The sequence below is a fragment of the Coffea arabica genome, chromosome 2e (assembly GCF_036785885.1).
Source record: "Coffea arabica cultivar ET-39 chromosome 2e, Coffea Arabica ET-39 HiFi, whole genome shotgun sequence".
Lineage (NCBI taxonomy): Eukaryota > Viridiplantae > Streptophyta > Magnoliopsida > Gentianales > Rubiaceae > Coffea > Coffea arabica.
In genome coordinates, this window is record NC_092313.1 from 14,133,108 (window position 1) to 14,146,161 (window position 13,054).

Here is a 13,054-nt window from a genome sequence, read left to right on the forward strand (position 1 = left end):
TCCCTGCCGCGACCATCACCCGCTGCTACTGTCCACCAGATCCATCAGCCCGAAGCTCTCTCTTGGCCGTTCCTCTCTCTGCCGCCAGCTCGCACCACTTTGCCCTCAACCCACCGCCAACCTCTTCACCGCCGCTGCTCTGCTGCTCACGTCATTCCCACCTGTCCAAATTGACAGGTGGAGGTATTGCAATTTCTCCCTCCAACCTCTTATTCTGGACCTTGAATTGTGAATTTTTGTGCCATTATTTGGGCTTCTTGTTGGAAAACAGCAGGCAGTGCTTTGAGGCATTTTCTGGGGATAGTGTGGGTGTTTGCTATTTCCATTGAGTCTGGGGCACTTTTTGATAGAATTGTGTCCCCTGGCCGTAATCTGTTGCTTTGTTGGTATTGTGTTCTGGTATAGTGTGTGGCTGTTGTGCCCCTTCATCTTGTTTTGACTGAATTGGAGACCCAGTGCATATTCATTCAATTTGCTCTGTTGTTAGGGTACTTTTCTAGCCTTTAGGGTTCCTCAGTCGTTTGGATTGGCATTTGAATTAATTCTTTTCTGTGGAATACACCAGTGGTACTGGTTGGGGTATTTTGTCTACATTTATTGATTCTACTTGGTTGGCTACCTGGTTGAAAACTGAAACAACATTTTGATTTAGTTGTAGTCCAAATTTTGAACTACTATTGCTTGTTTTGTCAATTTCTTGGGGACATTTGCTGATTTCAGTTGGTTAAGTTGTGTAAGACTGTCCATTGGAGATATTTGTTGAGATTTTGAGTGGAATTGGGTTTAATTGCTGCCATACGTGGGGATATTTTCTGATATTTATTGAGTTACTGCTGTTTGATTTAAATCCTCCCTGTGTATACACCAGTGGTACTGGTTGCATCGTTGCTTACAGTTTCTTGATCCTTAGTGCTTAAATTGTTTTTCGAATCCTGAACGGTGGTTGCTGGAATTGCCAATTTCTGTGGTCAATTGCTAATTTTAGCAGGTTGAATTGGATATTTAACTGTCCAATTGGAGACAGTTGTTACGGTTTTGGGTCCATTTGTGTCTAAATTGTATAATTTGTGTCGAGTTGTGGGTAATTTGCTGCGGCTGTTGGTTAAATTAAGAGGTGCCTGTTACGCTTAAATTTGCTTATTGAAGTGGTTACCTCTACTGGCCTTGCTCAGGAGCATTTTATCCTTTTGGTTTCCTTTACTGAGCTCTTTGGACCACTTGTTGCATTTTGGACTGTCTTGATTCTGAATTTGACTACGTTTGGACCATAGGTGCTCATTGATTGCCATTGCTATAAGTGTTGGGGTATTTGTATGTCCTCTGGGTGGTTGAATTGTGTTTTTTATTCGTTGGGTTGGCTTTAACATTGTTATTGCTTTGAATTTCCGGCTTCCATTATTTGTTGGCAATTGTAGTCTCTTGTTGCTTAGAGTGATACCTAGGGTCCATGGTGAAGCCACGAATGGCACCAGTTTCAGATGCGAGTTGATCCACAATTTCCACCTGAACCGTCCCTATTTTGATTTCAGGGAAGTACCGTCGCCCCTCCCCTTCCTTCTGTTTTTACATTATCACATTGAGGGCAATGTGTCGTTTAGGTGTGGGGGAGTAGTATACTGGCATTTTATTGAAAAAGTGCAAGTGTAGGCATTTTTGTTGGAATTTTTTTTGTTTGACTTTATCGAATTTTGTCCAATTTTTGCCTATCTTTGTGCTTATTTGTGATTATTCCTGATAAACGATGGTTAGATGTCTCAAATTTTTCTATTGCTAAGATTTTACACTTTAAGGTGTTGAGTATGACATGGTTGATTTTAAGGATATCTTTTGGGTGAATATTTGAGATTTTGTGACTTTTGCAATTTTTGGTTGACTTTTCTAAGTATTGTAAATATTTGTCTAGCATTTTTTTGTGCAAATTGGTTCAGCTATTAATCTTAGTTCTCCATGTTTAAGAAATGAAGTGGGTTTGTGTGGTATTTAATTTCATTTTTGGTGCTTATTTATGGATAGTATTCAGCTATACTCCGCTAGTATCGTTGTCTAGTAACCGGGAGTCTTCACCACAAATGTCGACTTTCGCGTCAAAAAGCAACGATAGCTATGAGTATGTGGTTTTTAAGCGATGATGGCTGAGTAACCGGGCTCCTTCATATGGCCAATGTCGGAGTTCGCGTCAAAACGCTTGAATGGCTAAAAACTAAGCGGTCCCCCTAAAAAAAATCATCATTCATGTGTGGGGATATTCTAGAAAAAAAGATATGTGCTAATAGTGAAAAATATGAATGAATTGCTAGCCCGCTGACCCATGAATTTTATTGTTGAGATTTTGCTTAATAGTCGAACCATTTGCTTATGGATGCTGGTTGAATATTTTATATTCTTAGAATAATTAGTCATAAATTGAAAGAGTCCTTAATCTTCAAAACTAACTGGAGAGATATTTCTTGAAAATTGCCACTAATACTTGACTTAAGTTTTAATTATATCGTGGCAATAGAAGATTTGAGCAATAGCCATTTTTTTTGAATTTGATTACTTGGTTTATGTTCTCATGCTTGAGGACAAGCATGGTTTAGGTGTGGGGGAAATTGATAAGTCATTATTTGTCGCTAAATCTATAATTATTCTTCCCTTGATTTCAGCCAAATATTGCGTTAATTGATGGATTATACTTATATTTGGTTAATGGTGCTAAATTGTAGGAAAAAGAGAAAAACGTGACAAAAAGGGGCAATCTTCCAATTAATTTGATAGTGGCACGTTCGGGATCGATTTCCAAGTTCGATTCAAACTCTGGGCAGCTGTAGAGGAAGATTTGGAAGACTTGAATTCTAATTATTAGTCTTATGGTTGAATTAGGAAACTTGAAATACTTTCTTTTGTGGTTTATTTTGCTATTTAGGAAACTAGTTCTATTTGGTGGTAGATTTCCATTAGGAAACTAAGGAAAAAGCCACGGTTGTTGGCCTTGGAAAGTGGGGACCATTGCAATTGTCTTCCAATATTGCTTTGACCGAAATTGAAGGGAGAAAAGGCTACAAAAGGCCAGCCGACTTTGAAGAGGGGAGGAGGCCGGATCCCGCGGGATTACTAGGGAGCTAGGGATCTCACGTGATTAGGACTTGGCCAGGGAATAAGAAGAAAGAAGGCAGCCGCTTGGCTCTGGTCCGCAGAGTAGTTCCTCTGTTGTAAAATATTGACGCAATTTCCTTCAATGGAATTGCGTGAGTTACTCTCAATGGAGAACTAACCTCCTAATGCTAGTCAAGGGGGACAACTGAAGACTTGGTTCAACAATTACTGTGAGATCTAATTTATTTTAATTGTTTCCTCCATTTATTGGTATTCATATGTTTCCTGCTTTTAACTGTTATAGCTCTTGTGTATGATTGATTAGTGCGCAATAATTAATTATTCATACAGGCTATTTTGCTAAATAGAGGTAATTGAATCCGTAATTGTTCGTTATCTCTATCCCAGTAGCAACTGGCGTAATTGGGTTTATGTCAGGGAAACATACGATCTAATTTAAACAAACCCTCGTAGCGTGTTTGTTAATTAGGATTGGGCCTTTCTAATTATTAATGCAAACCAGAAATTAAATCCTACGGTCGTACCTAGGGTTATTTTTGGATTAGAGAAATAGCTAACGGTCGTACCTTAGCTATCGAGAAATTAAGGAAGGGTTGGTTGTTTATCGCGTGCATGACAACTATAACTAATCTATTGCTAAATGTTGGAATTACCTTTGAATCAATGATCAGTTGCATGAACCATTTCTGAAGTATACCCTTGGCTAGAACTCTCCTAATTATTTCTTTTAATTAATTACTTTTCTGCAGTTAAATTGTTTAGTTAGTATTTAATCCTAAAACCCCCTATTAATCTTGACTTGAAAAGAAATAGATTTCTCTCCAGTCCCTGAGGAGACGACCCTGCTTACCACTGTCTACTAGTTAGGGAATTCAGTTAAATAATTAATTCAGGTATATCGGATTAAGCAAACTCTTCGGGAACAGGGTGAATCAAGTAACCCATTGCACACCTAGAGTCCCTGCTCCAGTACTCGAATTGATTACTGACTGTTTCAGGTGGTAGTTAGGATTTATTTATTATTATTGCACAGGTTCGGCACCTGTCAGATGTAAACTTAATGATGTAGTCGAACCACGTTAAATGTTGTGTGTCGTTTATCTTTCATGTTTGTGACTTGTTTGTCATTAAATTGTTGTGTATTTAATATTTCAATAGTTATTTATTCTACGTTCGAATCCTAATAAGTGGTATCAGAGTTTCAAGTTATGAGATTGAGGCTACTCATGGTTTTAGAGTTTCAAGTTACGAGACGAGATTACTCATGGGCAAGTGGATTTTTCTCGGAGTTGGATCAGTGAAAATTCTCTTCTTGATGGAGGATCGAAGTATCAAAGTGCTAAGGAGTTGGTTAGTGTTGGACTAGATGCACCATAAGTTTGGCAGGTGGTCCGGTTGGAGTTAGATCAAGGAGCCAAGGTTTGGCAGTGATCCATAATACACTTTGGATATTGAAGAAGAATAAGTCCATGATTGAAAAATGAGATGATCTTAAATAGTAAGATGGGTTTGTATTGAGTATTAAAGTGGGCTCTTGACTCAAAGAAGATATTGTAAACTTGGGTTTAATGTGTAGGGTAACTTATGAAGATGGAAATTTGTTAGGTTCATGAGTAAAAAAATATACATGTTTTACATTGGTTCAAGAGGCGAAGAAAAAGCGATTGATATGTAAATAAAGGCTTAAGATCTAATAAATTAAACTTTTGGATTTCGGATCTTTACTTACATATTAACTGCTCTTTTTTCTTCTCTCAAATCAATATAGGACATTGTCTTTTACTTATAAACCTACCATTCAACTCTCCAAAAGGGGCAAGTAAACTAGTTACGCTGGAAAGTGAGACAGGTATCTAGAAAATGTACCGGGTAGAACTAAAGCTTAAATTTGGAGTATCATCAAAAGAAGGACAGCTGGGTATAACAACATAAAATTTGACTATACATAGCCACGTAGGCAATTAACATGTTTTTCGAATTAGGAGCAATGTTTTAAAAATCGGACCGTTAATTGAACCGGTGAAGTGAAAGGGTCGAGGTTCAACCGGTCGGACCGGTTCAACCTCGGTTCAATGAATTTTTTAAAAAATAATTTATATAAATATATATATGTACAAAATAAGACATGTAATGGACTAATTTAATATTTTATATGATGAAAAGTTTACTATTTTTTAATAACTTGGATTTTTAAAAATAAATTTTTTAAATTATAAGTTAAAATAAATAAATTTTATCTCAATTTCAATTATATCTAAATCCAACCCCAAAATATCACAATATTTTGAAATTATACAAAATTCATGTCTCTGAGAATTTAGATATTATGAATTTAAATTTTAATTTACGTTTTGGGATTTAGAGATTGCAATTTAAAAAAAAAAATTTGGAGTTCGAAGGAAGTCAAGAAAATCGAAAATAGAAATGTAAACTTGATAAAAAATAAAAAAATAAGATAAAAGTGAGTGGTTGTGGCATTAAATAATTTGGGTTAAAAAAAATTCTTTTTTAATTTTTTTCAATTTAATGGACAAAAACAAAATTAAAAGATGGAAGAAAACATCAATAAATTAAAAATAAAGAGATTTGATTAAAAAGGTAGTGACAAAAGAAAAGAGGATAGAGAGAGAGAGAGAGAGAGTTGAAAATTAAAAAGAAAGAGCCATGAGGGGATGAGATTTTGTAAGAAAAATGGAAAAAAGAAATATGAGTGTTTGCTTTATATAAATAAGTTATCAAAAAAAACTAATAAGATGTGATGGTGCAACGGTTAATACATTGGTCTTTTATTACAAAGGTCTAGGGTTCGAATCTTGATTGCTACATTTTGCAAAACTTAAAAAAAAAAAAAAAAAAGAGGGAAAGCTGAAAACCGGAAAACCGCCGGTTCAATCCGGTTCGGCGGTTTTCACGGTTCGACCGGTCTTTGACCGGTTTTCTAACAAAGTCAACAATATCATTGAATCGGACCGGTGCCATGGCCGGTTCGCGGTTCAACCGGTCGAATCAGCCGGTCCGGTCCGGTTTTCAAAACATTGATTAGGAGAAGTATTTCTGTCCATCTCCAAAGAACTGCACACAACAAGTCCACGTAAAAATCGGGACACGATGTTCAATTCTTTTCATGTTCATCAAAGGGAATCTAAATCACACAAAAGAAAAAAGTGTACACATATAAAGTCTTGGTCACGGGATTGCCAGTGATGAAGAGAATCGGGACCGTACATTAGTGTAGGAATTGTACAAGCATATGCCAAGTCCTTCTATAATAGTTTTAACTCAAAGTCCTATAATGGTTCTAACAATTTTTCCCACTTAGAGAAATTGTTTAACTCAAAGTTTACATTATTTAAATTAATAGGTAAATGCAAAGGAACATAGGGGAGAGGAGACCAATCCAATTATTCAGACTAAACACATCTGCCACTTTACATGAAGAAGCAATCAAGTGAAGGAGTGTTTTCTTATGCATCGAGAGCCCTAATGCTTCTTCCATATCCAAGCTTTCACAAATGATTCCTTCAGGAAGTGTCCAATCAAACAGAAGCAGAAGGTTTGCAACTACAAGCTCAATGAGCAGGATGTAAAAATTGATTCCAGGGCAACTCCTCATGCAAGCAATTAAATCTCCATTTCCTTTTCCGCTTCTTAAATCACATCCTTTCCTATTGCAAGCAATTAAACAGTCATAAAAGATTTTTCACTTAAAATGTTCTAATTCCAATGAGGTTTTTATATATATTTTTTGGGCAGTGGATGGGTGCTTGGGGGGGTTGGTGGGGAACGGGGCTTTGATTCGTCCCTGCAATAATTGCATGCGGCCAGCCGCTTGACTTGTCAGGCTACTAAGACGTGAAAGCCCAAGAGGAAATTAAGAGTAAGACATCAAAGTCTTATAGCAATCATGTAATGATGGATGTAGACTTTTACTGTCGGGGGCGAACAATCAACAGCCAACAATCAAAGATACAAAACTAACTATTTAGGAGAAGATGATTAGCAATTGAAATTTTTTTAGTAAGAAACATAACATATAAAATAAAATTCAAAAATTAGATTCTCAACCATTTTAAATTTTTATTAGTAAATATTTTTGCTTAAAATATAAATGAAGAAATTTTAAAGAAAAAAAAGGAAAAAGAAAATACCTTGGAACAATGGAGCACGGGAAGAGCATATGCTTTACAACACAATAATGCAATTTCGAATAGAATAAATGTTGACTTGTTGGTGAGGGTAGAATAAATGTTGACTTTTGGTGTTGTTTAACAGTACTCCTACTTTTAAAAAAAAAAAAAAATCCAAGTCATTTTAGTGGTTGATTTTGTTTGGTTTGATATACTGAAATTCTATACTGCTATCTGATTTAAGTAATAACTATTTCATACTAATACAAAGAGTGACTTGTATAATAGAAAATTAAATGGGACAAGAAATAATAACTAAAGATAAAGCATTTTGTTTTTTTGGTTTTTTTTTGTTTTTTTTGGGGGGGGGGGTAATAGTCATATAAGATCTTTTACTTAAAAAGTGCTAACCCCAATAGACTTTTGGAAATTATTTTTGGAGGAGGCGCGGGGGAGTGGGGGCCTTTGATTTGGATTAGAGCCTCTCAAATTGAATGATTGCCTAGTTATGTAATTCATACAATATTTGGTATAAATTAGTGCTATATTTGGTGTAAATGTAAATTCATCAATTCATACAACTAATTTGAAATAAAATCATTATTATACTAAAACGGTGCAAATTTGTACTAAAAGTTATACAAATTACATCAATTAAACCGAATCGTGCAAAAATGAACTGGAGAGGGCCCTGATTCTTTGGTTCTTTCCGTACAGTTTTCACACAGCAGCCTTGACCGTGAGGCTGCTAAGACGTGAAAGCCCAACAGGAGATTAGCACATCTTTTTTGCGCAAAAGTTTACTCATCAAACTTGCAATTTTATCGATAATCACAGAGATCATTTACTCTAGGGATAATTTCACAAACCTCCCCTGAGGTCTATAACAATTGCAGTCACCTCCCCTTAAGTTTTAAAAATTACACCTACCTCCCTACTTTTACTATTTAGGTAACTATATAATCCCAATATACTACATTTCTCTTCAAAAATCCTAATATACCCTTATCGACATAACAACAAAGAGAAAAAGTTAGTTTAATCACGTACATTTTCTTTTTCTAAAACCACTACAAACCTACCACCACACCAAGCCAATCGAGCAAGCTATTATTTATAACTCAGTCTCCATTTCAAGTGATTGTAACAATATTTGCGACTTTAGAATCATTTTGTTGCCCAAAGGCTTTCCCTAAAAACACGAGATCAAATATAACCCCATTTAAAAAACCTAAAAGCTTGCCTATAACTTTCTCAACCCACTAGCAATAGCTAATCTAGCCCATCACCACCTATGTGGATACTAGAAGCAATGCCACAGTGACCCAAAGAATCACCCATTATTACTCCGTAATCTCTATTAGAGACTAATCCTATCTCCATAAAAAAACCCACTGTTCACAGTAGCAAATCAAAAATAGAAAGATGCATTTTTCATTCTTGTTTTTCATTTTTTGGCGACAAATGTAGTCACGGATATCTATTAAATTTTTTTATGAATATCTAATAAATTTTTTTGAATAAATAGACACAACAATATACCAATCATCCGGTCCCTCTTACTTTCAGCTATTGGTTTCAAATTTATTCTTTATATTTGCCATCCTCTCCTTATATAATTTGATAATGAAGAAATTCTTTTTTCCCTTCTTTACTCTCTATTGAATCAGCACTTGCTAATATTTGCAATAGAATGTGAAGAAAGAAAGGGATCAAGTAATAAAATAAGAAGAAAAGAGATAACAAAATTTGGAATAGACATTGGAAATGAGAGGGAATAGTGATGAGTATGGTGGTTTAGGTGGTGGTTATGAATCTAGTGATACATAATATGGGATGAAGGAGAGGAGTTAGAGAGAGAGGTGAAAGGAGGCGACTGCAGATTATATGACAATTGGGAATGTTTTGCTGGTTCTAGTGATATGGTATCTTTCTTTATGAATCAACTAAATAAGTGAAGGACATTCTAGTAATTTTGTTGCACCAAGAGAGGTCAATGTAATTATGTAAACCTAAGGGGAGTTGAGTGAAATTGTCAGAAACCTCAAGGGAGGTTTATGAAATTATCCCTTTATTCTAAAAAAGAAAATAAATACAAGCACACTAATTATCTAGTACAATGAGACGCTATCGTTCTAGCAATACTTAATTTACTAGTCTTCGTGAAACCAGGCCAATGCAGGATGAAGAAAAGTTGTAATGGAACCAAGATCTGCACGATTATGATCATCATCATCATCATGTGAAAGAGCTGTTGGACAAGAGTTGGGAGGAAAATCGTTGGTCTCAACCTCATAATTGGTCTCAATGTTGGTTCCCTGTACTACTCCCTCGAAAAATTCGTGTGCGAATTGCACAACATCCGTGCTGAGAAAATCAAAAAAATACTTATCGTCCATTTCAAAATCCATCATGAAGCCCGAAGAGTAGCCTTCCTCCCCGGAAAATGTTGAAGGTGATTCCATTACCACACCTAAAGGTTGCTCGGCACCAACGGTATTGTTATGATCAGTAGGAGTTTTGTTGAAGTTGTCTTTGGCATCAGCGCTGGACGGCGGTGCTTGAGCTTCCTCCGGAGCAATAATATCGGGTTGTTGTGTACCTGCAGAAGTTTGCAAGTCTTCGTCGATGAAAACTTTAGTGAGCCTCCTCGCCTTTGTGCGGATCACGTGAGTACAGGATTTAAGCTCAAGCTTTTCTGAATTTGGCGGTTGATCAGTTCTTGTTAAATTTTGCAGCGATGGTGGGGATCTGGACCTACTTGATGACGGCTTCGTTAGTGGGGCAGAGGAGCAGGCTGGTAAGTGTTGACGGCCTTGAATTTTCTTGACGATTTTGGTGTTCCAGTAGTTCTTGATCTCATTGTCAGTTCGACCAGGAAGCCTTCCAGCTATCAAGGACCACCTGCAAGACACAGTAATAACCCTTTATAAATGATACGATATGGCGAGGAGGTTCTAATCAAGGATTAAGATTGAGATCACACGATTTAAAGATTCTGAGTTTAAATCTCTCTTCTCTTTCTTCACTTATTATATTCCATTTTTCTCCTACTAAAAAATTAAAAAGAAAAGGAATACTATATACTTGAGATTTGTCTCAACAAATTAAGTAGTTAAACCCATTGGCACTAGACTTGCGATGATATGAAGAAAGAAAATAGGAATGTTGTTTTGAAAGTTATACATTACTTTTAACCGCTAGTTAAAAGTATTGGCCCATGGCTAGACTTGCATTATTGTGAAGAAGAAAGTTAAATATATCAGAAATGTTACGAAAAGTTATAAACTAGTTTTAAACCCCGGTTTCTTGAATTTATTGTTATTCCATACCTAATCCCAATATTTTAAGTATTTTCACTCCGAACGCTTTCTTTAAAATCCCAAACAATATCTGAAAGTTTACATGTACTGGAATCCTAGGAAGAAATACCGGTAGATTTCGCCTACCAAGCTAATTTGGACTTTTATAGCGCGGATTAGACCTGTCACCCATGACCGTGGTGCCACAAAAGACAACAAAATGTGAGGAGTAATTTCAGAAACCTGTCCTGAGGTTTTTTGCAATTCACTAACCTTCCTTACAATTTTAAAAATTACACTTTCCTCCCCTAGTTTGACACTTTTAGTAACCAAACCTTAAAATAGAGTCAAATTTTAATGAATATCCTAAAAATCCTCATCTAATAAATTTTAATTTATTTTCTAAACAATTGTAAAGTAATTTAGGACAATTACAAAGAAATGTGTGTCAAGGTTTTCATGCCTATATTTATTGTTTAATAATCAACTATAATGATAAATCTCGTTACTACAAGTTATTTTTAATAGTGCTCTATTGGAGATAGAGATTCTTTTTAAAATGAAGAAGAAAGTGTCACCATAATTTTTTTAAAGTTTCTAGATTAGTCAAGTGGTGGAACTACCATAATTTAGTAGTAATTTTCGGCCATTTATTTATTTTTAGTTATTATTGGTTTATTGTTGATTTTGATACCAAAAAAATAAACAAAAAAAATGAGATGCAAAAAATGAGATAGAGATAGAAAAATGAAATGATATTCAAAAAAATATTACTAGTTTGACATTTGTCATGATGAAAGTTAGGGACTAATAGTACTATGATTCTGTTGACAAAATATAAGAGTAATGAATAAGATGGCAAAAGGGCAAAAAAAAAAAAACATAAAACCCATACTTTGTACGAGCATAGCAGCGTAGCAAGAAAATGAGCTTCATTAGAATGTCAAGGCTAATATTATCATTTTAAATGGACATGGGAAGTAAGTGTAATTTTTAAAATGTTAGGGGGCCAAGTGAAATTGTAGGAAACCTCAGGGGAGGTTTCTGAAATTATCCCAAATGTAAAACATGCATGCGAAAGTAGGAAAGGATGAGAGTGGCTGGCCTGTTTCCAAGGAGTTTGTGTAGCCTGATTATGAGGTCCTCTTCATCATCAGTTATGTTTCCTCTCTTGATATCAGATCTGAGATAGTTCATCCATCGAAGTCTGCAACTCTTCCCACATCGTTTGAGACCTAGGTAATTTACACCAAGAAAATGAAACCTTGGTTCTACAATATACCCTTAACAAACTGACATGCTGCTCAACTATTATGCACTTGATATGATCAAACTAACTGACCTGCTCGTTTGGGAAGACTTGCCCATTTTCCTGCGCCGTGGGACTTGATATATTCTGTCAGTGTTTTATCTTCCAATGGAGTCCAAGCCCCTCTGTTTAGGCCTTCCTTAGCACAACATGGACGTCTCCCCATCTTTCTCTCTTGCCCGTGTATTTTCTGAAGTTTTGGTTTCTTGTGCGAAAGCAAACACAGTGGGTGTCGGCAGTGATTGAGATTGGGGGAGTGAATTTAGGTAAGACTGCACGTTTCTGCCCAAATGGTAGAGGAATGTGTGCACATATATAGTGTTGGACTGGAGGTTACTTTTAAAATCTAGATCCAAATTCGACTGGTTTTCAAAGTCACTGGATCAGAGAATCATCGCGAACGAAAACCTACAAAAAAAAAAAAAAAAGTGCTAAGAATTAACATTTTATTCCTATGAAAAATAGAAGCAAATTGATGCAGAAATGAAATATTAGCAAGTTTTTCAAATAAATCCCACCTCTCTCCTATTAGAAAATAAATTAAGTTCTTCAACTAAAACATACAATTGTAAATATCATACGCTAATACATCAAAGCTTAAGTCTCTCTAGAATTTATTTTATTTTTGGCTCATAAATTACCGCAAATATTTGAAATGTTTGACAAATTTTGAATTCCAAATTATTATGACATTTCTTAACATATATATATATATATAAGTACTTAAATCCACAAAATTGTCCTCCTATTAGTATAACATAATTTTACAACTTTAGGATCCACTACAATCCCTATCAAATTTATAAATTTGGATAGTAGGATTGTAGCAATAAAACAGACAACTTAACAACTTTGTCTGCGAAGCCGAAGGGTATATAAATATACATTTATATTCTTTTTTCAAATATTTGGGTAATATTATTGATTTTGATTACCTTCAAGATTCAACGCATGTTATCAAATTATAAATTATTTACAAAAGTTCTTATAAATTATTACAGATTATTCACCAATATTATAATTCTGATTGTTTACGAAGATTCTTTCAAATTATCATACATCAATTGTCAATGTAACTCTCACATCACAAATAGATTTCAAACATTTTATGAGAAAATGCTCCTACTTTATAATATCAGGTTTCAAACATTTTTATAAATAGTTTTCCAACATGCAGTTATTATTGTATCAGCAGTGTGAAACGCATGACATGACATTTT

The 13,054-nt window shown here is 35.2% G+C and overlaps 1 protein-coding gene across 1 annotated transcript; it reads right to left on the reverse strand.

Annotated features, from left to right (window-relative positions):
• Positions 1–9,255: 9,255 nt before the first annotated feature.
• Positions 9,256–12,106, reverse strand: LOC140036686 (uncharacterized). The gene is made up of 3 exons (XM_072079106.1): positions 11,868–12,106; positions 11,631–11,760; positions 9,256–10,127 (listed from the first exon to the last, which is right to left on the reverse strand). Exons 1-3 carry the CDS (start codon positions 11,998–12,000, stop codon positions 9,377–9,379), a joined length of 1,014 nt encoding a protein of 337 aa, XP_071935207.1. The 5' UTR covers positions 12,001–12,106; the 3' UTR covers positions 9,256–9,376.
• Positions 12,107–13,054: the final 948 nt, after the last annotated feature.